The 27,423-nt window shown below is 41.2% G+C and overlaps 1 protein-coding gene across 3 annotated transcripts; it reads left to right on the forward strand.

Annotated features, from left to right (window-relative positions):
- The first annotated feature begins 1,968 nt into the window (after positions 1 to 1,968).
- On the forward strand, positions 1,969 to 16,440 carry slmapb (sarcolemma associated protein b). Of its 3 annotated transcripts, XM_046365082.1 has the most exons (11): positions 1,969 to 2,085; positions 2,202 to 2,311; positions 2,641 to 2,697; positions 7,278 to 7,403; positions 7,625 to 7,699; positions 9,152 to 9,457; positions 10,309 to 10,558; positions 10,933 to 11,104; positions 13,571 to 13,705; positions 14,961 to 15,048; positions 15,438 to 16,440. In XM_046365082.1, exons 3-10 carry the CDS (start codon positions 2,649 to 2,651, stop codon positions 15,042 to 15,044), a joined length of 1,197 nt encoding a protein of 398 aa, XP_046221038.1. In that variant the 5' UTR covers positions 1,969 to 2,085; positions 2,202 to 2,311; positions 2,641 to 2,648; the 3' UTR covers positions 15,045 to 15,048; positions 15,438 to 16,440. The 3 variants fall into 3 exon arrangements, with proteins under 3 accessions (XP_046221038.1, XP_046221037.1, XP_046221039.1); XM_046365081.1 differs by having other exon boundaries at positions 1,972 to 2,311; XM_046365083.1 differs by lacking the exon at positions 14,961 to 15,048 and having other exon boundaries at positions 1,972 to 2,311.
- Positions 16,441 to 27,423: the final 10,983 nt, after the last annotated feature.

The raw sequence follows: 27,423 nt of genomic DNA on the forward strand, positions 1-27,423 counted from the left end.
TGTACAGGTTGAACAGGAGGGCCCCCAGTATTGACCCTTGGGGCACGCCCACATCATAGCTACGAGTGGGCGACAGCTCATTGCTCACTCTGACACACTGAGTTCTGCCTTCAAGGTATGATTTCATCCATCTCAAGGCATCAGGGGAAAAGTTGAACTTGGACAATTTTGTGATGAGAATCTCATGGTTAACAGTATCAAAAGCCTTCCTTAGGTCCAGAAACACAGCCCCAACAGCACCCCCTTTGTCCATCTTGGACTTCACATTTTCCAGAAGAAAGCAGTTGGCCGTTTCTGTGGAGTGTTTCGCTCTGAAGCCAAACTGCATGGAGTGTAATTTGAAGGGGCTGTTGCTGAGGTGGGCAATCAGTTGTTCTGCTACACACTTTTCAACAACCTTTGACACCACAGGTAGTATACTAATGGGCCTGTAGTTACTCACGTCAGCAGGGTCGCCTGATTTAAAGATGGCCGTTATTATGGCCGACTTCCATACCCTTGGAAACACACCGAGACCAATAGATATGTTGGTGACCTTAGTAATGGGGCCAATGAGTGACTCTTTGTAGTTTTTAAGAAAGGTAGAGTCCATCCCAAACACATCTTTGGCTTTAGAGTTCTTTAGTGAGCTAATCACCTTGTTCACCTTTGACTCAGAAACCTCCCTTATGATGAAGACAGGTTGAGTGTCATTCACTAGCACTGAGCCCAAGAAACCAGTGGAGGGGTTCTGTGTCAGTACCCTGACAGAGTCAATAAAGTAGGAATTGAAGGCTATTGCTATTTCGACTGCATCTTGTGTTAGATTGTTATTCACCATGATTTCTAGTCTTTTTGCAGTGTTACTATGGTCTTTCCCTGTTAACTTTTTTAGATTCTCCCATATCAATTTAGAATTTCCCTTTGCTTCACCAATTATGTTAATTAAAAAGTTTGCCTTGGCCTGTCTGATTTCTTTCCTCACCTTATTTCTGAACATGGTAAACCTACGTCTGTCATGCTCTAATTTAGATTTTAGGGCTATTTAGGGCTATTTTTAGAGCATAATCTCATAAACCATATTGAATTATTTAGTCACTCTCTCTGGTTTATTACTGAACACCAAATCAATCTGTGTTTTAGAGCAACAAGTCACCCTGGTTGGCCCTTTAACTAGCTGTGTAAGGTCAAAGGTACTAGTGATCCGTTTGAGGGTTTTCCTACAACACTTGTCTTCATAATTAATGTTAAAATCTCCCATTAAGATGACCTCTTTCCCACTGTCCAATGAAATGCTTATTTGCAGGTTCCTTCTCGACAATGCAACAACAATAAGAAATAATACAATGTTTTAGCATAAGTATAATAAAGGAATGCACAATTTATATTACAATATGTACACATGTATCAGGGAAGTGTACTGGCAGTATTTCCTTCATTCATGGTTTTCCTAGATTAGTCTCTGTGGTTTTGCTAAATCTCTTTTATTATTCTGTCCCATTCTGAACTTCTGGCAAAGCCTCCTAACCTTTGTAATGTCACACCACATTAGTTCAGTGTATTAGTTGCATTCTCCACTTCTAACATTACAGCGTTTATATTATGTCATACTCCACATAATTTATTTCTGTTTATTCTATGTCCTGCTTTTATTGTCAACAGTACCCCTTTCAGAGCACAAAATGTTGCAGCATAATTTATCCTTATGGAAACATATGGTCAGCATGGAGTTAAATTAAAGGGAAATGGCAGTGCCCTACTTGGCATAACAAGGGCACACACACACAGACACACATACACACACACACTCCGAAACTCATACACTCACACACTACCCACTCTCACACAATCTCACATTGGAAGGTCCTATTGTTAGGCTAAGCCCCCATTTCTACATCAGTACCAACTGGCCTGGGAGCAGCTCATTCCCTGAACAAAACCTCCCTCTGTTTCAGTATGCAGCTGCAGCTTCCGAGATGCCCCAGTCAGATTCATGACCTAGTGTGGAAAGACTGGGACCCTCCACCATGAAGAGGGGGGACTATTTGTGACAATTATTGTTTTGATCTGGATGACCTCTATCATTAGATTTTGACTACCTTCAAGGTAATCAACCAGTCATTTTTACTGTACCAGTGGTTCTTTTCCTAACATGCCTTGAAAAATAGCTTGGCAGTCTGATGGATAGTCTTTGTTATTGCATTTGATGTCCCCCTCTTCAGATGGACTATTCCATTTCGCATCTGAAAAATCAGATAGTTGGAAAGAATTCTTCATGCCAGGGACTGCTGTAGCCCCAGCACTGATAATAGCAGAGAACACCTGACCTGAGGTAATATCACATTATTATATGTTTTGAAATGTAATGTACTTATTTATATAGGCTTTATTACTTTCAATTATTATCCTTTCATTTTTAATTCCTTTGATAGAATTGTAATACAACATCTCTTCATAAAGTCTTCAATGTACGTTGTATGCACATTCATTTCACATTCAATTACATTTTTCAGTCTTGTGCTTCATATGTTACGTTATTGATTTCTTCTTCTGCTATGATATCTTGTTAATATTTGATTCTCAAGTTAGCTCATCTCTCACCCTGAACTGTTTGCAAAGTCACTGTACTCATATGAAATGATAATGTATCCTTTTTTGCAGATAAGCAAATGGATCATCCGGAGCTGAAAGAACCCATGAAGGTCTCACTCATTAAAGGTGAGTGAGACCTTCTCTTTATTCTTATTAATTAACAGATTATAATCACTGACCGGGATCTGTTGGATCAGTTCTGATGTCTCTCACTAGTCATCTCCTATTCTATTACTGACTTGTGCAAGTCATCCCAGACCTCGTTGCCGAGTGAGGAGGAAAGGGTCAAAGAGAGAGAGACTTTGTAAAGGAAAGACTGGGTGTGGAAACAGGACATTTAAGAGCTCGCATTGCTATAAAAGGCATTGTGTTTAGGGCCACAGTTCTCTGGTTTCAAGTGGAATCAAACCGTAATCTGAAGGAGCCTTTAATACATTAGGGATCAACTCAAATGACTGTTAAATGACAGTATTGACATGTAGGTTGACAGGATTGACAACCAATTCTACCAAGAAGTTAACATTTGAGAGAGGACACTGGAGTACCTTGTGTATGTTCCTGATGCATGTCTGTGAGTGAATCAATTGTGCATGATCAATTAATTAGTAATGCCACTAGTCACATAGGCTATACAGAACACATTGGCTATTCACCATGACACATTTGACCTTAGGGTTATCTTTTTTTCACAGTTTATAGTGTAAATCTCATCAGAGTTTAATCATATGAAGTTACCCTTATAACATAGGAATCATTACACCTGCAGTATATTCTGTAGCTGTAATCCAAAGCATCAGGCCTAGACCAGAAGATTTCTTTGTGAGTGTTAATGTATACAAATAGAGTACCGGTCAGGGAATCATGAAGCCTCTGACTCAGTTTTGAATGGCTGCCACAATGGTAGCGGGCTTAGACATTAGGGTGGATGGAGCATGACAGCTATAGCCTTCAGCATGTTGCGATGTAAAAATAGAAAAAGGGTTAGAAGGATTCTCATTACATTCATTCTGTGGTGCCTATGAGGGAACGTGATGGTCGATGATCAAGCAAGTCTGAAATATGTTTAGACGTAGAAAGGAATATTCCACAGTTGTGTTTTTTCATCCGGCATCATTTGATGACACCAAATATCCCAAGAAGTAATGGCCAACCATGATGTGTCAGAGATAAACCTTTAACTTAGGGATGTCAACAAAAAAATACATTCCGGGGGCCGTGTTCGGTTTTTAACGAGATCCGGAGGGGCGCACTGAAAATTGGTTACATTTCCTCAGGGTCAGAATTTGCATAAAATAGTCCTCAACCGTTTTTGGAATTTTCTAAGGTCCCTGACTGTCTAGCTTTCATTTTGGTGAGCTGATTTTAGCGAGCTGAACACAGTCACAAAATGGTATGGTAGGTCCATTGTAATTTCTACATTGTAATTTGTCATTTCAATTTGGTTTTAGTGATTTTAAATTAAATAGAGCTTTTTATTTGTATTTTTGGGGCCCACAGGCCATATGTTTGATACCCCTGCGCTAACACATTCTGTTACTACCGAACACATTCTCTCACACACACAGCCTCTCTTTCTCTCCCTCTCTCTTGCTTTCTCTCTCTCACTCTCTCTTGCTTTCTCTCTCTCCCTCTCTCTTGCTTTCTCTCTCTCGGTTTCTCTCGCTCTCTGTCACACACACGGACACATTTAACCTCACTCAGCTCCTCACGAAGAATCCATTTCCTCAGAGAAACACACAACGAAACTCACTCAGCTCCTGACATATGCTCGGCGCAAACATCCATACACACACCTACACACATTCTCATGCTCATTCAGCCATTTACAGACATGCACACACATGCACGCACACACAAACACACACACGCACTCTCTCAGATAGAGGCCAGAGCATTCCTCCCTGTCTTCACACACAGTGAGAGGTCATGTGCCTGAACAGGGATGGGGGGTGGGTGCACCACCAGCCTCCAGCAGACTCTAAACACTGCTTTGTTTCTGGACATTTATTAGCATAACTAACATCTCTAATTAGTTCTCTAGTTTGACGTCAAAGCTAATATTCCACAGTAACGTTTGCACATGTGTATTTAAACGAGCTAGCGAGTGTGAGAGGTTGTGTGTGCATGTCTGTTATCTGAAACATATTGTTAGTTTCTACACTGATACAGTGTCTGCCATAGTGATGTCATAGCCCTCTTATATCTCCATTTATGGTGCACAGGCTCCATCTGTTATGGCGTCTTGTTTTGGCCTCTGCCAAACGCTTGATCTAGGATGAGGTCGTCTCTTTTTACAGCCCTGGCAGATTAGAAGAAGAGTTTTAGCTGGGTTTTATTCCATCTATTTTGAGATAGAGTTATGCGTTGCTTTCTCTACTAGTCATCTTTTCGACCTATGAAATCATAGTCATTAGAGGTCATTGCTTTGAAACTGTGAGAAATGTGATTATTTTGAGGGTACATCAAAGGGCTTGACTACTATAAGGGCCCGCTAATATAAGCGGACCCCAATATGTGAGTTCAGATGACATTATTCATTATTCTATTTTTGGGATGTAATTAGTTCATGTAATAGTCAAATTTTTGGTCATCTTGGGAAATGATCTCACATTTCATCCATGGCTAAATGTAATCTGTTGGCAGGGAGTGGGGAGGCAAAATAGTCCAGAGAGTCAGACATTCAGTCAAGTTTGACATTAGCTTTGGAATCTCGCAAAGACCTAACGAGGGTCATAGAAAGTACCAGACCACATGTGGCTAATGTCAGTCATCTATAATTTTACGAGAACATTTGTCCTCATTTTCCCCTACTGTAGATACAGTGGATTGGGAAAGTATTCAGACCCCTTGACTATAGCCTTATTCTAAAATTGAATAAATCAGGCAAAACATCAAAAACAGGCTTTTGACATTTTTGCACATTTATAAAATATTAAAAACAGAAGGCCTTATTTACATAAGTATTCAGACACTTTGCTATGAGACTCGAAATTGAGCTCAGGTGCATCCTGTTCAGTGGTGTAAAGTACTTAAGTAAAAAGACTTTTAAGTACTAAGTCATTTTTTGGGGTATCTGTACTTACTTAACTATTTATATTTTTGACGACTTTTACTTTTACTCCACTACATTCCTAAACAAAATAATGTCCCTTTTACTCTTTAAATTCTCCCGGACACCCAAAAGTACTAGGTTTGAATGCTTAGCAGGACAGGAAAATTGTCTAATGCACGCACATATCAAGAGAACATCCCATGTCATCCCTACTGCCTCTGATCTGGCAGACTCACTAAACACAAATGCTTTGTTTGTAAATTATGTCTGAGTGTTGAAGCCCCTGGCTATCCGTTAATTAAAAAATGTAGAAAATTGTGCCATCTGGTGTGCTTAATATAAGAAATTTGAAATGATTTATACTTGTACTTTTGATACATAAATATATTTTAGCGATTACATTTACTTTTGATACTTAAGTATATTTAAAACCAAATACTTTTAGACTTTTACTCAAGTAGTATTTTACTGGATGACTTCCACTTTTACTTGAGTCATTTTCTTTTAAGGTATCTTTACTTTTACTCAAGTAGGACAATTGGGTACTTTATCCACCACTGATCCTGTTTCCATTGATCGTCCTTGAGATGTTTCTACAACTTGATTGGAGTTCACTTGTGGTAAATTCAATTGATTGGACATGATTTGGAAAGGTGCACACCTGTCTATATAAGGTCCCACAGTGCATGTCAGAGCAAAAACCAAGCCATGAGGTCGAAGGAATTGTTTGTAGAGCTCCGAGATAGGATTGTGTCAAGGTACAGATGTTGGGAAGGGTTCCAAAACATTTCTGCAGAATTGAAGGTCCAAGAACACAGCGGCCTCCATCATTCTTAAATGGAATAAGTTTGGAACCACCAAGATTCTTTCTAGAGCTGGCCCCCAGGCCAAACTGAGCAATCGGAGGAGAAGGGCCATGATCATTGAGGTGACCAAGAACCCAATGGTCACTCTGACACTCTGGGAGTACCTTCAAGAAGGCCAGACAGACGCCACTCCTTAGTAAAATGCACATCAGACCAAAATTCTCTGGTCTGATGAAACCAAGATTGAAACCAAGATTGGCCTGAATGCCAAGCGTCACATCTGGAAGAAACCTGGCACCAACTGTACGGTGAAGCATGGTGGTGGCAGCATCATGCTGTGGGGATGTTTTTCAGTAGTAGGTGTAACCAATGTGAAATGGCTAGCTAGTTAGTGGTGGTGAACGCTAATAGCGTTTCAATCGGTGACGTCACTCGCTTTGAGACCTTGAAGTAGTGGTTCCCCTTGCTCTGCAAGGGCTGCGGCTTTTGTGGAGCGATGTGTCACGATGCTTCGTGGGTGACTGTTGTTGATATGTGCAGAGGGTCCCTGGTTCGAGCCCAGGTTGGGGCGAGGAGAGGGACGGAAGCTATACTGTTACACAGGGGCTGGCAGATTTGTCAGGGTCGAGGGGAAGATGAACGGAGCGAAGTACTGCGAGATTCTTGATGAAAACCAGCTCCAGAGCGCTCAGGATGATTTGAGCAATTTTAGAAGAAAGCTGTAACGTAAAAAAAATATGGAAAATGTCAAGGAGTCTGAACACTTTCCAAATGCAATGTAAGTCTCCACCCTCTCATGTTGGTCTGTCCTCTGCTGAACACTGTATTTATATCCATTCCTTTCCCAGATGAGATGAACCGATCCAACACGGGAACAAGTGACTCAGAGAAAGTCATCAAGCATCTGAACGAGGAGCTTCGTGAGGCCCAGGAGCTCTCCAACACAGGAAAACTGAAATGCATGGAACTGCAAGGTAATGGAAAAGCTTGGGAATGACACTCACCCAACAGTGGATTATAATAGTAATATATGCCATTTAGCAGATGCTTTTATCCAAAGCGACTTACAGACATTACCCAATACTGTACAAAGATAACAGGCACAAGCATACACACCTTCACACAACAGCTGCAGCAGTGAATGTTCATAGTTAGAGAAGTTAACTTATTGTATTATTTGTGTCATACATTATAGGTCTCCTGGAGGAGGAGAGGAGAGCCAACAAGCAGCAAGCTGACGAATCTGCAAAACAGTTGAAATTCCTACACGGTAGCTATAGACCAAAGTGTGTGTGTTTGATGTTGGATCTTGGATCTTCCTTACTAGAATTACTTTGGGGTGTGTGAGAAATGTGTAGGAATGTGTGTGGGTAGAGCTGGATTTTTGTTTGTATGCGTGACTGTTCATGAATCTAGGCTACTGTATATGTGGTTAAAGTTTTGTGTAGTTGTGTTGTTGGTTCAGTCCTGTGAGATAGAGAGAGCTTCACCGCCTTTTGGATGTCTTTTGTTGGTGCAGTACCGGACCGGCCTTGATTTCCACATCCAAAGCCGTCTATGTTTGGTTCAGATTTTGTCCGGTCTGGACCAGCCTTGATTTGGCCTAAACATAGACTTCTATTAATTACATATATTAAACTCTCATTCAGAACCAAAAATTAGCTTCATTTCACCATTTCAACATCTGTAAAATACACATTTTCAACATCTGTAAATACATATTTTCAACATCTGGAAAATACGTATTTTCAACATCTGGAAAACAAGTATTTTCAACTTTCATTCAGAACAGTGATAGTGATGAGGATGTGACTGAGGTGACCAGCGCTGTGTAGAGGGTGACGTCTGACTACCACTCCGGTTCATCCTCAGATGAGGATAGTGACCTCAGGGAAATCGTCCCTCCCCTACCGTCTCCCGAAATCACGCCACACACCAGGTGATCTACCCAGCTGCTCCTTTGTGACGTCCTCCAGTGCCCAAGCAGAAGAAGATGGGGCCCGGTAAAGGATAAAACGGCCCTCCATGTCCGCCTCACTATGGCATCAGACCCCAAGGCAGACTCCCCCAGCCCTTCGGACACAATGTTGGGCTCTGTCTGGCCAGAGAAGGGGGCATGGATACTGGGGTGGCACTCCAGGCCTGACTTACTGTTAGGGACCACTGTAACAAGTGTGGACGTTAGTATTAGCCTCTTCCATGTGCCCAGGTTTCCTGAGCTGTTGAGGGTAACCACTAGAGCAAGCAATAGTTCATGGGTGGCAGGTAGCCTAGCGGTTAAGAGCGTTGGGACAGTAACTGAAAGGTTGCTTGTTTGAATCCTTGAGCTGACTAGGTGAAAATCTGTTGATGTGCCTTTGAGCAGGGCACTCAACCCTAATTCCTCCTGTAAGTCACTCACAGACCGTCTGCTAAATGACAAAAGAAATGTCAACAGAAAATGTTCCTGATTTCAATGTCCTGAAAATAGTTTTTTTTGCATCAGGAAAATATGCCTTTTCAACGTTCTGGAAAATATGTATTTTAAACATGGAAAATATCTTTTCACCTTTCATTCAGAACCTAAATTTAACCTAACTTCAACATCTGGAAAAAATATGTATTTTCAACATCATTTTGCTTACTGGGACTATTCTAGTTTTGCTGGGGCAGAACAGCAAGGACCAGCCTTGATATAACTCTTCTCCTCCTTAAAAATGTCCACTGTCTTCTGTCTGAGCAGGCCAGCTGCGACAGCTACAGGACGAGCTGGAGGTCCTTAGAGAACAGAAAGACAGCGCCTCCCTGAGTTCACAAGATGAACTGCACAAATCCAGAGAAGAAGTGAAGACTCTGCGTCGCACCCTTGATGCTGCCACCGCCGATTGGAAGCGGGAGGTCTCTACGGTCCAGGGTAACCTAGCAACCGTCTCCAAGGATATGGAGAAGTGGCGAGAGACAGCTAGCAAGTACGAGCGTGAGATTAACGGCCTGCAAGGTGACCTACAGCAGCAGAGTAAGCAGTGGCAGAAGGCTGCCGAGTCACAAGGTACCAGTGGTGTAAAGTTCTTAAGTAAAAATATTTTGAAGTACTACTTAAGTTGTTTTTTGGGGTATCTGTACTTTTACTTTTACTTCACTACATTCGTGAAGAAAATAATGTACTTTTTATTCCATACATTTTCCCTGACACCCACAAGTACTTATTACATTTTGAATGCTTAGCAGGACAGGACGATTGTCTAATTCACTCACTTAAAGAGAAAATCCCTGGCCATCCCTACTGCATCTAATCTAGCGGACTCATTAAACACACATGCTTTTTTTATGTCTGAGTGTTGGACTGTGCCCCTGGCTATCCAGAAAATCATGCCATTTGGTTTGGTTAATATAAGGAATTTGAAATGATTTATACTTTTACTTTTGATACTTAAGAATATTTTAGCATTTACTTTTGATATGTAAAGTATATTTAAAACCAAATACTTTTACTTTTACTCAAGTAGGATTTTACTGGGTGTCTCACTTTTTACTTTAGTACTTTTCTATTAAGGTATCTTTACTTTTACCCAAGTATGACAATTGGATACTTTTTCTATCACTGCAAGGTACTACATATACAGTGCATAGAAAATACATAACAAATATTGATATTCTGTACACACAATGTTTATCTGTAATAATGAGTGTTATTTATGTGATTTATAAAGCATTTGTACACAAAGTTGCATCCATATGAAAGTATATCCACATCAACTTAGTTTGGGCAGCTAATTAGCCCCGAATAGACTGACTAAATAGTTTTACTGAAAGTATCAAGGAGTTGGCTGAAGCAGAAACAGACAATCACCCAGGCTGTGATATAATGCCACGTCTGAGCATCCCTATGGTTTTCTACAGCAGGTGAAATGGAGTCCATGCATAGGGAGTGCACCAGCCTCCAGAGGGAGGTGTCATCCCTGCGCTTGGAGAAACAGGAAGTGCTGAATACACACCAGAAGGAGAGTGCTGCCCTCAGGGCGGAGAAGGAGGAACTGCTCAGGGCTCACCAGAAGGAAAAGGGGAACCTACAGAATGAGAGTTCTGTCATGCGCTCAGAGAAAGAGGCCATGCTGAAGAAGCAAAAGGAGCTAGAGAAGGATTTGGCCAGGTCAGTCTGTAGTCTGAAACATAACTGGCAAGAGCATCTGTGCCTAAACATCATACACAGATTCGACGGTGCGCAACTCAACTCAAAAATGGTCCCAGTATTTGCACGTCTGTCTCTGCCACTCTCACACTCTCCCTTACTCTAATGCCCAGTTATCTTTGACTCTTTCTTTCGTGCACACACCGACATACACAGACATATATACATATACACACACACACACACACACATTAACAGACCAATACATTTGACATTGAAATGGTCACAATTAGAATACATTGGTCTACAAATCATTCATAGACAGTAACAATGTTCCTGAAACTCTGTCTCTCTCTCTCTCTCTCTCTCTCTTTCAACCCCTCTCTCTCCCCCAGCTCACGTGCCCAGAGTGCTGAGCTGGGCAGCATTCTGAAGGCCCTGGAGCTCTCTCAGGGGGAGATGGAGAAGAGGCTGGGGGCCCAGCAGGAGCAGCACCAGCAGGACAACACCAAACTTCAGAGCCAGCTGGACCAGTCAGACAGCCGCACCAAGGACCTGCAGAGAGAGGTGGGCACATGCATGCTGTCTTCCTCCCTTCCTTGAAGTAATCCCTGATCTATGATCTGACATTACTGGATAGGCAAAAAAAATATACATTATAAACTAGGTGATTTGAACCCTGAATGTTGATTGGCTGACAGCCATGGTATATCAGACCGTATACCACGGGTATGACAAAAAAAATGTTTTCCCTGCTCTAATTACATTGGTAACCAGTTTATAATAGCAATAAGGCACCTCAGGGGTTACCACGGCTAAGGGCTGTGTCCAGGCACTCTGCTTTGCGTCGTGCATAAGAACAGCCCTTAGCCATGGTATATTGGCCATATACCACACCTCCTTGGGCCTTATTGCTTAAGTATATAATGGAACCCATAAGGATCACAATCCTATCTTGTTAGCCCAGTGGTCACTTCATGGAAGTGTCGTGTCTTTAGTTTTTATCAAAGATTATCTGTAGTTAGTATTACACGATCAACTGATTAATCATGTAACTAATTAACTAGGAAGTCGGGGCACCAAGGAAAAATATTCAGATTACAAGGTTATAATTTCCTAATATAACCTTTCAGATATTTTCATATCTGATCCATAGTCATCTGATTAATGAATTATTTACTTTACCTCACGTTAGTCTCATTCCAAACGTTGTAAATTGTTGGTTATCTGCATGAACCTAGTCTTCACCATGAGTCATCCATACATCTGTAACGGCGTTCGTCTGTTGAATGAAGAGAGTCTGACCGAAATGCAGCGTGTAGGTTACTCATGACTTTAATGAACAGAATAGCGGTACATGAAATAACTGAACTACAAAAACAACAGAACGGAACGTGAAACTAATTACAGCCTATCTGGTGACTACAACACAGAGACAGGAACAAACACCCACAAAATACAAAGCGAAAGTCAGGCTGCCTAAATACGGTTCCCAATCAGAGACAACGCGAAGCACCTGACTCTAATTGAGAATCGCCTCAGGCAGTCAAGCCTATACCACACCCCTAATCAGCCGCGATCCCAAATACTACAAACCCCAATACGAAAACAACATATAATCCCATGTCACACCCTGGCCTACCCAAACATATAACAAAAACACAAAATACAATGACCAAGGTGTGACAACATCAATTGTCTAAAATAATGTATTTATTACTAACTAAGTAATTCACAGAAATTCATAAACAAACAAACAACGTAAATGTGGTTACATGAAATGAGAATGTGCCCTAGTGGGCTAAACCGGCATGGCGGCTTGTTAGACAAAAGGGGAAATGGGGATCGACTAAGAAGTCACTACAAAGTGATAATTATAACAATTGAAATGCTAATCCTTTGCACATGAAAGCTCACTCATTCGGGAAGAATTGCAATCAATATATAGATTTACTCTCAGTGTGTCGTCTTGATCGCTAGGGAAAAGTTCATTTATTTTGTAGAATTGTCCGTCTCTCCCTCTCTCTCTCAGTCGTGGTTATAGTGGATAGTTCAGAGTGACATTAATTTTGTTATAGAATGGATGTTTCAGCGGTTGTCGTTCTTTGCGTTCAATGATACTGAATTCCTAGCTGCAGACTAGTAATTCATATCAAAGACTTGTTCTTATTCTGTCAGTATCGATAGTCTAAGAGTTTAACCACGTGGTATGGTTAAAAGATTCAGCAATGGTCTGCAACCTTTTGTCCTCCCTTGATTGAGAGAATCATGGTCTGCAACCTTTAGCCATCTCGTAATTGAGGTAAGCTCGGTCTGCTGATCAAAAACCCGAGTGGGGGTTTTAATCGGAATGGCAGAAAAGGCTGTCCCAGGATGTCTGACCCTCACTGGGCTCAGGGGCGGTCCTCTGATTTAGTTCAAATCCAATTCCCTTTTTGAGTTTTCCTTCATTAAACAGTCCAAAATCACATTGTAAAATTGTGTAAACAGTATCATACTCACTCATTCATTTTATACAACAATTATATGTAAACCTTGTATCTAAAGCTATTATATAAACAGTGTTATGGTGATGTGGCCACACCGTCTCCCATGAGCTTCCCCAAGTTGTGACAAACGGACCAGTTCGTAGCTGGATTCTTCACTGATCTTTTATACTTTCTCCTGAACATGAAATTTGTTCATACCTCAAGTTCTGTGAGGTGGAGGGATTTCCTTTGTTCTCCATGAAAATCTACTCTCTCTATACTGTGTGTCCATGAGGAGATCCTCAGGAATTTATGACGTCTCTCTGACCACAGCAACCTAGTTGAAGGAGAAAAGGGGGAGGCAGGGAGAGGGGGATGGGCTTGCTATACCCAAAGAGGTCAACGTCATGACAGAAGGGAGGAAGGAAGTATTTGTTCAAAGTATTTGATGAGGGCCTGGACTTTTACAACCACCGTTTTATCCCATTTGAAACAGAATCCTTACGGTTGCTCAAACTATGCATGTTTTATGAATGCCCTGTAATATTTATAACCTCTGTTTCAGTACGAAGAGACGCAGACTGAGCTGTCAGACCTGAAGGAGAAGTTTGAGAGGACCGAACAGGAAAAGCAGTCGATCACTGATGAGCTTGAGGAGTGTAAAGCTGACCTGAAAATGCTGCGGGAGAAAGGAAACAAAGTGAGTTATCCACTATCAAGACTTTAAAAAATATACTGCGACTAAGAGGAGGGAGGAATATTGCATGAATCATCTTCAACATGCATTCTGTAAATATATAGGTTTTGGAAATGTTGGGTTGAATTCAAATGTTGAGTTGAGATGATTTCAGATGAAATTGACTTCAAGCATCACCAGTAGCAGGCTACCCCTTCCTTTGAGTTTCAAGTTGAAAAGTTTCAGAGTTTATTCGACACGTGCACAGGATACAACAGGTGTTCACCAGAGCCCTTCTAATCACACTAGAACTGCTCCCCTCCTCCTCCCAACCAGCTTGTCCCTTGACTATTACTTATAGACTTAGACACGCTTGGACACGCTTGTAGTATGTTAGAATATGGTCATATACATATTGTGTTGTGTATTTTATGTACCAATATCAATAAACGCTGAGTGTACAAAATATTAGGAACACCTTCCTGATTTTGAATTGCATCCACTTTTGCCCTCAGAACAGCCTAAATTCGTCAGGACATGGACTCTACGAGGTATTGAAAGTGTTCCACAGGGATGCTGGCCCATGTTGGCTCCAATGCTTCCCACAGTTGTGTCAAGTTGGCTGATGTCCTTTGGGTGGGGGGACCATTCTTGATACACACAAGAAACTGTTGAGTGGGAAAAACTCAGCAGCATTACAGTTCTTGACACACTTAAAACGGTGCGCCTGGCACCTACTACCATACCCCGTTCAAAGGCACTTAAATATTTTGTCTTGCCCATTCAACCTCTAAATGGCACACATACACAATCCATGTCTCAATTGTCTCTCCTCTGAAATGGATTTAACAATTGATTTAACAATTGACATCAATAAGGGATCATAGCTTTAACCTGTTAAGCTTTCCTGAGTGGCTCTACATCTCAGTGCAAGAATCGTCACCATAGTACCATGTTCAAATCTAGACTGTATCACATCCGGCCGTGATTGGGAGTCCCATAGGGCGGCGCACAATTGGCCCAGCGTCGTCTGGGTTTGGCCGGAGTAGGCCGTCATTGTAAACAATAATTTGTTCTAATCTGACTTGCCTAGTTAAATAAAGGTTAAATGTAAAAAATTTAAAAATAAAAACTTGATTCACCTGGTCAGTCAATGTCATGGAAAGAGCAGGTGTTCTTAATGTTTAATACACTCAGTATATTTGATGAGTTGACCCACTCTCCTGGGGTCAAACTCACCCATTCCCAATGATGTCTTTATATCCCTTCCCTCCTGTAGACCTCCCTATTGCTGCCTGTTCAAGCCATACTCATCGGCCTTATCCTGGCTTTGCTGTATTGGTGCTTCGGCGCATTGTGGTAGAAAGGTACACCGTACTCCTGTCCAGTCAACCCGGCCTACATCTCACATTGTTTGTCCCTGTCAGCACACTGCATGAAACAAATCTCAAGTCTCGAAATTGAAAAGTCTCTCTCGTTCCTCTGAAAGACTGAGGAAAATCTCCCCATGACAGAACTAACATTTCTAATATGACATCTTCTCCTCTTGCCTGGATCATTAATATCTAACGAATCTCTCTTTCTATGGGCTGATTTTTGTCTCGTCTTGCTCTACGTGAACATGTTGCTTTTAACCGTCCTTGTTCTCTGTGCATTCCATGACAGCTTTGGCCAATCAGGTGCTATTAAAGGGCTAGAGCAGCCTGTCAGACGGTGCTGAGGTCAGTGTTTCAGTTTGTGTCACTTCCTATTTCAGAGTGGATGGATCGTCTGGGTGCCTCATGCCGTTGCCGTGGTAGCGACTATGACTGCTGCTGTGCTCTACGCCAGGACCTGAGTGTGAGACACACATACACATACAAGGATATTAGTGCAAACATGTACACATACGTACATATGGTCAGACTTCTGTACACTAAACCTATTAAATGAATTGCCTCCTGATCTGTTCAGTTGTTTACTCATGTTCAGATGTTTTAAAAAGGAGAGCCCTTTAGTTGAATACTTATATAGTTTCACTGATATATTTTAGAGAATTTTGAGAAATGAATATCAAATATACTGTACAATTAAAGACAAGTTCAATCTTCCTAAATGTATAATTTCAGAAACTCATAAATGCATTTTTGGTTTTCTCTTTACATTTTACATTAGGACTCTATCTTCTAATAGGATTTCAACAATGAATATAGACTAAAGATACTGTACACTGTTATCCTCACTGATAATGATTAATATTACTGCAGAAAGACCTGTCTTCGAGGTCCAACTGCCCTAAACACTTTGTTTTAGAGTCCAGTAAAATATGTAAATTCACCTTCAACTTTAATTTGCTGCATTGCAACGCCTAAGCTCTGTGTGAATACATGGTGAATGATCTTATATAATTTGCATACACTCACTCACATAATTCTGGTAATAAAGGTTAAGGAATAACCAGAGATTAATGATCTTGAGGCCAAGAAGTTAGAAGTTCCCCCTCAATTTGATGTTAACTGTTGACTATTCAGTAGGCCTACCTCCCTTTTGAATCAATGTTTGCATGCAATTTAAACCTCTAGTATCAATTAATTTGTCATCCAATTAAATTCACCACAAAATATACTGTAATTCAAGCATTGCTTTTTCAAATGTAAATAATTGTGCGAAGTATACTGTATTTTGAAAAAGATAGGTGATGGTATAGTTTAAGTTTGAAGTAAAACTATTTGCTCTAAAAATGTACTTTGTGTGACCTTAATTAAACCTTCTAAATCTCATGATCATGATTATTTTTCTCCATTACCCTGATAGTACCACATATTAGACAATAAGTGGAGCCACATGTTAAGTTTGGGTTGGTAGAAAACTCTCATTGACTGTATGAAATCTCAATGTTTACAGTATGGCATGTGAGTCATGTTGAACAGTTGTTGATTTGGCCATCGGCTACAAAGTATCTATCATGCCAGGTTTTTTCAACTTCTCCAGGCACCTCTGATGGATATTACTTTACTATTGATAATCAGAAAAGGTGCTTTCGGAAGAAAGAGGAAAGTACCTTAAACTTGGACATGTGTTTGGCGTTTAGAGGACTCTTGTTTCAGTATTTTGCAAAGATGTAGAGTCAACATTTTTCAATAACACGCATGCACACACACCCCTCAATACCGTCCTGCAGTCCATCTCAATGAGGACAGGGGCCAGGACAAGACCAAAAAACAGACCCCTGAGCTACAGATGCTACACCGACAACGTAAGGTGAGCTGTTTCTAGCCCATCAAATTATGTATTAGTCTTATCCTGATATTAATAATGAATAACATCAATGCAGGCAGGGGGTTTAGGGATGAAATCAGGCCTGGATATTAGTCATAGTGTAATGAACGTGAGGGGAGACAGAGCTGGTTTCAAGCACAGGGCGCAGCAGGTGTTTATTGCAAAGGACCACAGGAGGCAGCAGGTATCTGGGTCCAGGGGCAGGCAGAAGGTCATACACTGGAGGTCCAAAAGGGCAACAGTACAGGCAGGGAAAAGGCTAGTAACGTAGTCCGGGAGATCAGGCAATAGGTAGATAACAGGAAATCCAACAGGCAAAAGGTGCCGTTAGTGAGGCTGGCAAAAACAATCATACATAGGAGTAACGCACGGGAAACCCAGCGCTCTGAAAGACGTGTCACAAAACAAACAATACCTCACAGTGAAGGGGTGTAAAGAACTGAACTAAATAGTGTGTGATAATGACATGCAGGTGATTAGAATTCAGGTGATTGGGATCTGGAGAGTGAGCTGCGTTCAGGGGATCTACATGTTTGAGGGTATGAGTTGGAAGCAGATGTTACACATAGGGCCCCCAGATGGGGATCAGCTTTACATCCGAGAGGTATTCTTACTGACCTCCATCCAATAACCCTCAATACACATCCTAGTGAGGTCATGAAATCTAGTGTCTGATGCACTTCTTTCTATGCTAACAGTTTGGACAATGTTTTGTGTTATGATAACACGGAGAGGGAATATTTTATCCCTCCCCTCCAGCAAAAAACTCCTGAAATTTGTGAGGTTATCACTTCTCATATTCCACACCTCGCCCTCCTTTCAAAGCTCCACCGCACTATGGAGAGACAGACAGATCAGATTCGAAACAACAGAGGAAGGGGAAGAAGGCAACAAGGAACAAGCAACGTTAGTATATTACAGTATGCCATTTACCAAGAGCGAGGTCTCTCTGGCTGAACACAGTGTGTGTGCCGCTGAGTGTAACCTGACAGATGATGTACCATTGAATAATATCCAGAAGAACACCATCACACGGTGGTGCAACAAGCACCTGAAGTGTGTAAACAGGTTCATAGGTGACCTTCAGTTTGACCTAAACGACGGGCTGACTCTCATCGCCCTACTGGAGATCTTGAGCCATAAGAAGATGTTCAGGAAGTACCACACCAGGCCCACATTCAGACAGATGAGGCTGGATAATGTCTCTGCTGCGCTCGAGTTTCTGGAACAGGAGAATGTCAAGATGATATCCATAGGTAAGTGACATGTTGAAATGCTCAGGGATCATTTTCAGTCTGGCAGCCAGGCCAAGATAAGGAAGAAGATAAAGTCACACTTCTTTGGTTACACTTTACATGAGGTTGCATGGTTGCATTGTGCAGAAACCATATTTATTTTTAATTTCTAGGTACCATTACTTGTAATTATACAGTATACAATTTGGCCAGTTTTCTATGATTCAGTTTAGTCTTTGTTTAATGTACCTCACAGTTACTGTGTACAGTCATGTCATTGCACATGTTGCGCAATATTATTTGTTATAAAAGTGAAGACTATATGACTGTTTGATTGACCCTGGGAGATGTGCGATACTGTTTCTGTTAGATAATACTGGTTCTCCCCTCCATTCTTGTGGGTATAATACGGTGCTGCCTCAACAGACAGTAAGGCCATCGTGGACGGGAATATGAAGCTGATTTTGGGGTTGGTGTGGATCCTACACTACTCCATCTCTTCTCATTTACTGGAGGACGAGGGCCAGGACAAGACCAAGAAACAGACCCCTGAGCTACGGCTGTTGGGTGGATCCTGGACAAGGTGCCCGAACTGCCTATCACCTATTCAGCCAGGACTGGCAGAATAGCATGGCTCTTGGGACACTGGTGGACGGACTGGCCCCAGGTGAACTATAACTGGATTCATGAAAACAAAATCCAGCTTTGGGTAAAGCATACTTCCTATAGCGTATATAGTCTAGGACCTGATCTTTGATACTCTGCCTGCAGGCTTGTGTCCAGACTGGGTGAGCTGGGACGAGGTACAGCAAGTAGACAATGCCAGAGTGGCCATGCAGCAGGCTGACGAGTGGCTGGGAGTGCCAAAGGTGAGTCCTCGGACTATCAACACTCTTGTGGTTTTCACATATTACATACTGAATAAACCACTAAATCACAGGGGAACAGGGCTGACATTTCAAAACGTACGTGTCCTGAATTGTTATGAGAGTGGTCAACACCCCTCAAGATCCCATATGGTTCCCATTACATTGGAAAACATTGGTGTAACTCTAGGAATTTATACAGATTTCATTTTAGGTTTTAACTTCTCAGAACAGCCTCTCGAGGGTAATCTTTTGGCCTACGACATCATCGGGCATGTAAGAATTCACCACACTAACAAAGCCTTCAGGAAGTAGAGTCCTTTGCTCATAGTGAAAGGAATACATGAAATGTAGCAGATTTACATCATGCACGTTGTTTTAGCTTGTAGGGGTCGATGTCACCCTGCATGTGACCTGAAGATGCCAGTTTGGGGAATAATTGGTGCTAGCATAATTCATCAGGAAAGGACATACAAACATATACATAACCATTGTTTCTCTTTTGCATCCAGGTCATTGCCCCAGAGAAAATCATCGACCCTCGTGAGGATGAGCAGTCCATCATGACTTACCTCTCCATATTCCCCAAAGCTCAACTGAAACCTGGAGCCCCCTGTCGTGTCTTTGGCTATGCCGGATTAAGTGATATGACATGCTATTCTATAAAATAATTTATCCGTAATTAATATCACCTGATTGAGCTAATCATGTAAATGTAATTAACTAAAGAGTCGGGCACCACAAAATAATATTTATAGAGCTGTTATCTTCCGAATAAACTCTTAAAGACCTAGTAATATTTTACATCAATAGCAGTCAATATTAATCCTCATCTTAATTCAGTCTCATCTGAAAGTTGCAAATTCATGGTTAACTGCACAAACCCTGGCTAACAATTTGAATCAGCAATACAAAATTGGGTTGAATTATTTATTTACTAAATACCTAACCAATCACACAGAATTACACATGCACATAATTAAATCATAACTTGATTACAAATTACGTCATAAAGGAAAACGTCCCTAGCGGGTGGAACAGATATGACGGCTTGTTACACAAAAGATAAGGGGCTGGGTTTGAGTGAAGGAGGGGGAAGACAGGAACCAAGGCGAAGCTGTGCTATCGTAAATACAGTATCTGATGCATTCTAAATTACCGCCCATTTGGAAAAAGAAAATGCAATAAATATTTACTCTGAGCTGCGCTTCGGTACGTTGGTGGTAGATGAAAGGCCGTGTTGCCAAACCGAGTCATTTGAAGAATGTCTCTGGTTGTCATTTGGATACGTTGTAGTAACGTCGTTGGGTGATAGACGAGATACTCTGTCTGTTCATTCCTAACCCTCGTTGCATCTGCTGTTGCTAACTCAACGGCTAGGAGGTATCACTTCTGTAGTGAATAAGAGTTCAAAGTTCATACCATTCGCAACCAAGCTCACGCTGATGTTGGCTTCGTTCTGTTGTTATTATCTGAACCATTCTGACATTGGACCTTCGTCCTCACATCATCAGAACAGGAGGTTATATTGTCATCAAGGGCTTATATAGGAAGGGAGAGGAGGGCGTGTTTGAAAAGTTTTATAGCCCATGTCCCTTCACAGGGGCGGGCCACTGATTGAGCAGAGCCCTGTCTTATGAAAACCCAAATCTCACATTTTAATAGCTAAAGTGACATTTCATCCCATCACGAATAATTTCATATTCAAACATTTAAATTGAACAACAATTCTATGTGAATCCGATAACTCTGATGTGTAGACTTTCCACTGTAGAGTTTTTGTCATCTTATCATTGATGAGAATGTCTCAGATGACAACCGAACTGACATCATATTCATTAAGTACCACCGCATATTTTAAATTGTTCGGATTTCCCCCCACCTACTGATGTTCCCAGAATCTCTATGTTAGCCAAGGGTTTTGCAAATGTAACCTCAGTAGGGTTACAGGAAAAAGGGGGGAAGAGGCCAACATCATGACACCCCCTCAATCCCCAATCAGATTTGTCACTGCTCTACCCCTCCTATGTTAATCAGCGCTCATAACAGGCAATCTGGCTAGCCTTGTTTTTACACAAAGGTGATTTGTGTTTTGAGGTTCTATGGACAAATCTGGGGCAATACGCTGTGCATGTGACCTGTGATGAAGATGAGATCGAGGACAGTCCTTTCATGTCCCACAAACGCCTGAATAAAAATAAATGCTACCCACACAAGACGAGTGCCTCCCTGCAGTTACTGGGTCCATTTCTTCTGCTCTATTTAGCATTTGGGTCATTCTGCGCTTGTCCATGTATTTGGGTCATTCTGTGCTTGTCCATGTATTTGGGTCATTTTGTGCTTGTCCATGTATTTGGAACATTCTGTGCTTCTCCAGAGATGCAGAAGTCGTGCAGCACATGAAAGGATTTTGTAAGTGATTTTGTAAACTGTACTTGAGATTTAGGTACAGTAAATTGTTTTGTTCAGTTAGTAATTTGATGTATTTTTTAGGTGAATGTGTATGGAACAGGTGTGAGTTAATATGGCTGTTTAGTGGACAGCGCAACAGAGTTCACAGTGGATGCCAGGTTTGCTGGTGATGGATCATTGGGCGTCCTTGCTCGGGTAAGAGGTGTCTGTACAAACAATGAAGATACACTGGCAGCATAAGGCTGAGTTTGCCCAATTTTGGCTCCATGGGGCCATTTCTGTTCTATAAATTCTAATATAGTCAAATCAAATTGTATTTGTCACATGAGCCGAATACAACAGCTGTACACCTTACAGTGAAACGTTTACTTACGAGCCCCTAACCAACAATAGTTTTAAAAAATATGGATAAGAATAAGAAATAAAATAAAAAAGTAATTAAAGAGCAGCAGTAAAATAACAATAGCGAGACTATATACAGGGGGGTGCCGGTACATAGTCAATGTGCGGGAGCACCGGTTAGTTGAGGTAATATGTACATGTAGGTAGAGTTATTAAAGTGACTATGCATAGATGATAACAGAGAGTAGCAGCGGTGTAAAAGGGGTGGGGGGAAGCCATTTGATTAGGTGTTCAGGAGTCTTATGGCTTGGGGTAGAAGCTGTTTAGAAGCCTCTTGTACTTAGACTTGGCCCTCCGGTCCCACTTTACTAAAGTTCTTTGCCATAAAGAACTGTGCTAGATATGATATACATTAGTATTCACTACAGTTATTACTGTTGTATATGGCCTTAAAGTAGGACTTATTCTATGTGTATACAATTCCACTAACCCATTGATGAAGTCACAGTCAATGTGGAGGGGGTTCGTAAAGAGCGGAGCCTCTATACTTGCTACTACACTCCAACCACTCTGGCCAAACACGCTATCTGTGTGACTTGAAGGAGGGGTCAGTGTCCCTGGCAGTCCTTTTACAGTAAGTAACAATAGAATTATTCAAATATGAACCATTCAACAAGACAAATATATATATATATGTCTTTTTCTGAAATTGTTGTCTATTTTAGGTGACCCCCGACAGAGTTAGAATAGAACCATAATTAAACCCGGTGAGCTGATTTTACACATAAACTCTCTATCTTCATTCTCAAACGAATTGTATTGCATGTCCTACTGCAGGAGAGACGGACCAGGGATTTTCAGACAGCACAGTTGTACAAGCTTCATTTGCATGTAACCGGCCCAGCAGACGGGTCAGCTAATGCCTCCAATGTATGATGTCCACTACATCCAGAGACATTGCATTACTCTTCATTTAAAGTATATACTAACAACTTTTATGATAACATTTGATGCTTTCATCCTTTTTTTGGGTCAAGGGTGGTTTCGTGGGAACCCCAGAAGAGTTCACCATAGACACAAACAGCTCGGGCAGCCACCGGCTCAAGGTGACAGTAGACGGCCCCAGCCCGACGAAAATAAAGTGTTTTCCGAGGATGGAACTTGTACAAAGATAGTTCCTATAAGGTGGTTTATCTGCTCCTCATCGCTGGTGTACACGCTATGGCTGAAGTAAGGTGGGGAAGAGGTGGCCAATTTCGCCTCCGAGGTTGTTGTGCATCCGGCTTTTTACAAGAGGCAAGTGAAGGTGTCTGGGACTGGAGCTGAAAGGGAAGGTTTAGTAGATTTGTCATAAAGCCTGGTGACTAAGCTTATTGCAATGGATAGGAGTTCTTAAGGCCATCATAATGGATAGGAGTTCTTAAGGCCATCATAATGGATAGGAGTTCTTAAGGCCATCATAATGGATAGGAGTTCTTAAGGCCATCATAATGGATAGGAGTTCTTAAGGCCATCATAATGGATAGGAGTTCTTAAGGCCATCATAATGGATAGGAAACGTCTTAAGTTTCTCTATTTTTTTAATGTCACTATAATATTTTCAGTAATGTTGTTACTGTGACATACTTTGTTGAATGGTCTGAATGGTATATCTTTTGACAGGAGGTCTGAATGGCCTTGACAGAGAATGTGACCCAGCCAGATTGTTTGCAAATGGCATAGGACTTCTAGGGCAGAGTAACAGTTTCAACGTCACAACCAGGTGAGGCAGCCTTATGTTAGGGCCAACACTTCATTACAAAACATTTGATTACCACTGATAGAATAGCCATTTCAAAGGTATCTGCACAATCAGAATGTTATTATGGACATCTCTTGTCATTGTACATTGAAGTTGGTTTCTGACAAATTATATTGAATTCACAGGGGTGCTCGAGCAGGTGGCTTGGCCATCACTGTGGAGGGCCCATCGGATGTGCAGGTCACCATCACAGAGAAACAAGATGGATGCTATGTTGCAGAGGACATCCTGCTGGAGGCGAACACATTCTAGGCAAGCGTGTTCAGACTGGGAATATGTTAGTGGTTTGTGTACCATTGATGCCCTTTCTGTTACCATTGTTGGTAACGTGAGAACTGTAGAGACACATATTTATCAGATAAGATTTCAACTTAATGTATACTCTTCATATCTGAGCCCTACTAGTATTGAGTAATCTAAAATGGATGATATGTATTCAGAACATTAGACAAGCGTAATGTATGCACTGGGAGTCGAGAAGCAGGTGGTACATTTAATGTATTGAGTGTATTGACATGAAACACAGACACAATACTGGCTGGGGAAAGGACCTCAGGAAGTGCCAGTTAAAGGGGAGGTAATGAGTCAGGTAATGGAGTCCAGGTGTGTCTCATAATGAAGTGCAGGTGTGTGTAATGATTGATGACAGGTGTGCTTAATGATGGTTGCCAGGATCAATGGTTAGTAACCCGGCAGAGGGGAGTAGACGTGACAAGAAGTTGATCGTAAAGATTTGGTTGATTCCATCTATCAAACAGGTAGCCCTTTCAAAGTGTCTGGGACAAGCTTGGAGATTGTGTCAAAACTCCTCAGACCTTCACCATAAACTGTAGCAAGGCTGGAGAAGTATTAGCATATGTGGCTGTTATGACACCAAGTGGTGGGTACAAATTATATCAAGATACTCATCTATTTCAAATATACAGACATTTTGGTTGTTGCTTGATTTACCAGGTAAGATATAACTTTGAGGTGACAGACTGGTGATGGGACATATTCAGTGGCCTACTTCCCTTCTATGGTGGGTCCTCACTTGGGTGGTCAAATATGCCAATGAAGAGGCATTCTCTAGGTGAGATCAATTTTTTTCAGATGGGAAATGTTTAGTGTGTACATTTTTTAAATATAGTAATGATGTACATCTGCAGGATCCTAGTCTGACCATATTTTTGCAAGAGGTTGGTACTTTTCTGTTAGGACAAATCAAGACTGACTTTTGTAAAGTAGAAATTACAAACTTTAGAAGCCCTTTACACCTTGAGTACAGAGGACATTTGCTGCAACAGGGTGATCAAATTTTATGATCTTATATCCTTATGTGAAACATGATTTTTACAAACCATATCCATATTGCATTTAATTTCTGTCATTTCTTATATTGCAGTCCAGTTGTGTTCCAAGTGTTGCCTACTAATGATGCCAACAAGTTGCACGTGTCTGGATCAGGCTTGGAGTCAGGAATTTGTGCCCACATTCCTCAGACCTTCACCATTGACTGTAGTAAGACTGGAGAGGCCCCAAAATCTGTGGCCGTCATGACACCTAGTGGTATGCATTTGGAGGTTGTATGCAAATCAAATTCACTACCGCATATCTGGTAATTTATTGTTCTGTTCATGACTTTGCTATTTCTATTTACTTTACTATCTTTCTAATAAGGTAATATAGAGCTTGCAAAGGTGACAAAGAATGGATGGGACATACTTAGTGTGCTACTCCCCTTCCATGGATTCTCTGGTGGCCAGATGAGTTTAATAGGTAACGCAGTAGGATTTCATATTTTAGATGCCGTTGTTAATGTAGACCAGTTACATTGTCATTTTGTGAAAAATACAGAAAAATCAAGTTGAATTTTAACTGTATTGCAGTCTCTAAAACTTCCAAGTTTGTGTGGGCCAGGCTTACAGTCAGGAATTTGTGCAATGTTCCCTCTGATATTCACAATTGACTGGAGAGACCCCAGTCTGACTGTTACTCACCACTAGGTGTTATATCTGTGTTTTGCAGTAATCTCTTGAGTTGGTTTCAGTTAAGCTTAAGAATTTTACATGGGTGAAGTATTATGCTCTTTTTGATTTAAAATAACCAGGTGAGCTTGTGGCGGTAACATACAATGGGGATGGGACATACTCAGTAGCCTACTCCCCTTCCATGGAGGATTCTCACTCTCTGGTTGTCAAGTATGAGGATGAGTTTTGCAAGTGAAACTTTAAAAAAAAAACAAATTAAACATGATTTTTTTTAAAGTGCGAAATCCCATAACCTGTTAAGACTCTAGGGGCAGTATTTCATTTTTGGATAAAAAGACATGCCCGTTTTAAGCGCAATATTTTGTCACGAAAAGATGCTCGACTATGCTTGGAATTGATAGTTTTGGAAAGACACTCTGATGTTTCCAGAACTGTAAAGATTTTCACTGTGAGTGCCATAGAACAGAATCTACAGGCAAAACCAAGATGTTTGAGTGACCAGGAAATCAACAGGATTTCTGGAGGCACGTTTTCCATGATCTCCTTATATGGCTGTGAATGCGACAGGAATGAACGGACACTTCCTATCGTTTCCCCCAGGTGTCTGCAGCATTGTGACGTATTTGTAGGCATATCATTGGAAGATTGACCATAAGAGCCTACAATTACCAAGTGTCCCGCACGGTGTCTGCGTGGAAATTGGTGCGCAAAAGTCAGGTACCAGTATTTTTCCATCCGAATCAGAGAAGAATGCACGCTTCCAGGGAAGGGATTTCAATGAAGAGATATATGACAAAACACCTTGAGGATTGATTCAAACAACGTTTTCCATGTTTCAGTCGATATTATGGAGTTAATTCGGAAAAAAGTTTGACGTTTAGGTGACTGAATTTTCGGTTAGTTTCGGTAGCCAAATGCATAGTAACAAAACGGAACGTTGTGTCCTACACAAGCATCTTTCAGGAAAAACTGGACATCTGCTATGTAACTGAGAGTCTCCTCATTGAAACATCTGAAGTTCTTCAAAGGTAAATTATTTTATTTGATCCCTTTGCTGGTTTTTGTGAATGTTGCGTGCTAAATGCTAACGCTAAATGCTAAGCTAGCTATCACCACTCTTACACAAATTATTGATTTTCTCTGGTTCTAAAGCATATTTTGAACATCTGAGACGACAGGATTGTTAAGAAAAGGATAAGCTTGAGGATAGGCATATTTATTTAATTTAATTTGCAATTTTCAGAAATCGCTAATTTTGCGTTATGGTAATGAGCTTAAGGTTGTAGTCACGATCCCGGATCCGGGATGGGGCGGACTAAGAGGTTTTAAGGAAACAAATATTTTATTTAACTAGGAAAGTCATTTAAGAACATTCTTATTTACAATGTTGGCCAAACCTGGATGACGCTGGGCCGATTGTGCGCTGCCCTAATGGACTCCTGATCACGGCCGGTTGTGATACAGCCTGGAATCGAACCATGGTCTGTAGTGAAGCTTCTTGCATTGAGATGCAGTGCCTTAGATCGCTGCGCCACTCGGGAGTGTTAACATGTTCTTTACTGCATTTTACTGCACAGTCTTTCCCACTTCAAGTGCTGCCCACAAATCAGGCCAACAAGTTGATAGTCTCAGGGTCAGGCTTGGAGTCAGGAACTTGTGCCCAAACTCCCCAGATCTTTACAATTGATTGTAGCAAGACTGGAGAGGCCCCATAGTATGTTGCTGTTATGACTCATACCAGTGAGAATTATTTAATTTCTGATTCATGTATTTTTTTTATTTGACTGTCATGTGGATTTTGCCGTCTTTTACTTTATTTAAGTAAGATAAAGTTTCTTTATTGTATCTATGCAGGTAA

The sequence above is a fragment of the Oncorhynchus gorbuscha genome, linkage group LG10, assembly GCF_021184085.1.
Source record: "Oncorhynchus gorbuscha isolate QuinsamMale2020 ecotype Even-year linkage group LG10, OgorEven_v1.0, whole genome shotgun sequence".
Classification (NCBI taxonomy): domain Eukaryota; kingdom Metazoa; phylum Chordata; class Actinopteri; order Salmoniformes; family Salmonidae; genus Oncorhynchus; species Oncorhynchus gorbuscha.

Bases quoted from the DNA above. Each gene is read 5' to 3' on its own strand.
- slmapb (XM_046365082.1), top strand. From the start codon at position 2,649: ATGGATCATCCGGAGCTGAAAGAACCCATGAAGGTCTCACTCATTAAA. The intron at 2,698-7,277 runs GTGAGTGAGACC...TTCCTTTCCCAG, and splicing joins GAAGGTCTCACTCATTAAAG to ATGAGATGAACCGATCCAAC. The intron at 7,700-9,151 runs GTAGCTATAGAC...CTGTCTGAGCAG, and splicing joins ACAGTTGAAATTCCTACACG to GCCAGCTGCGACAGCTACAG.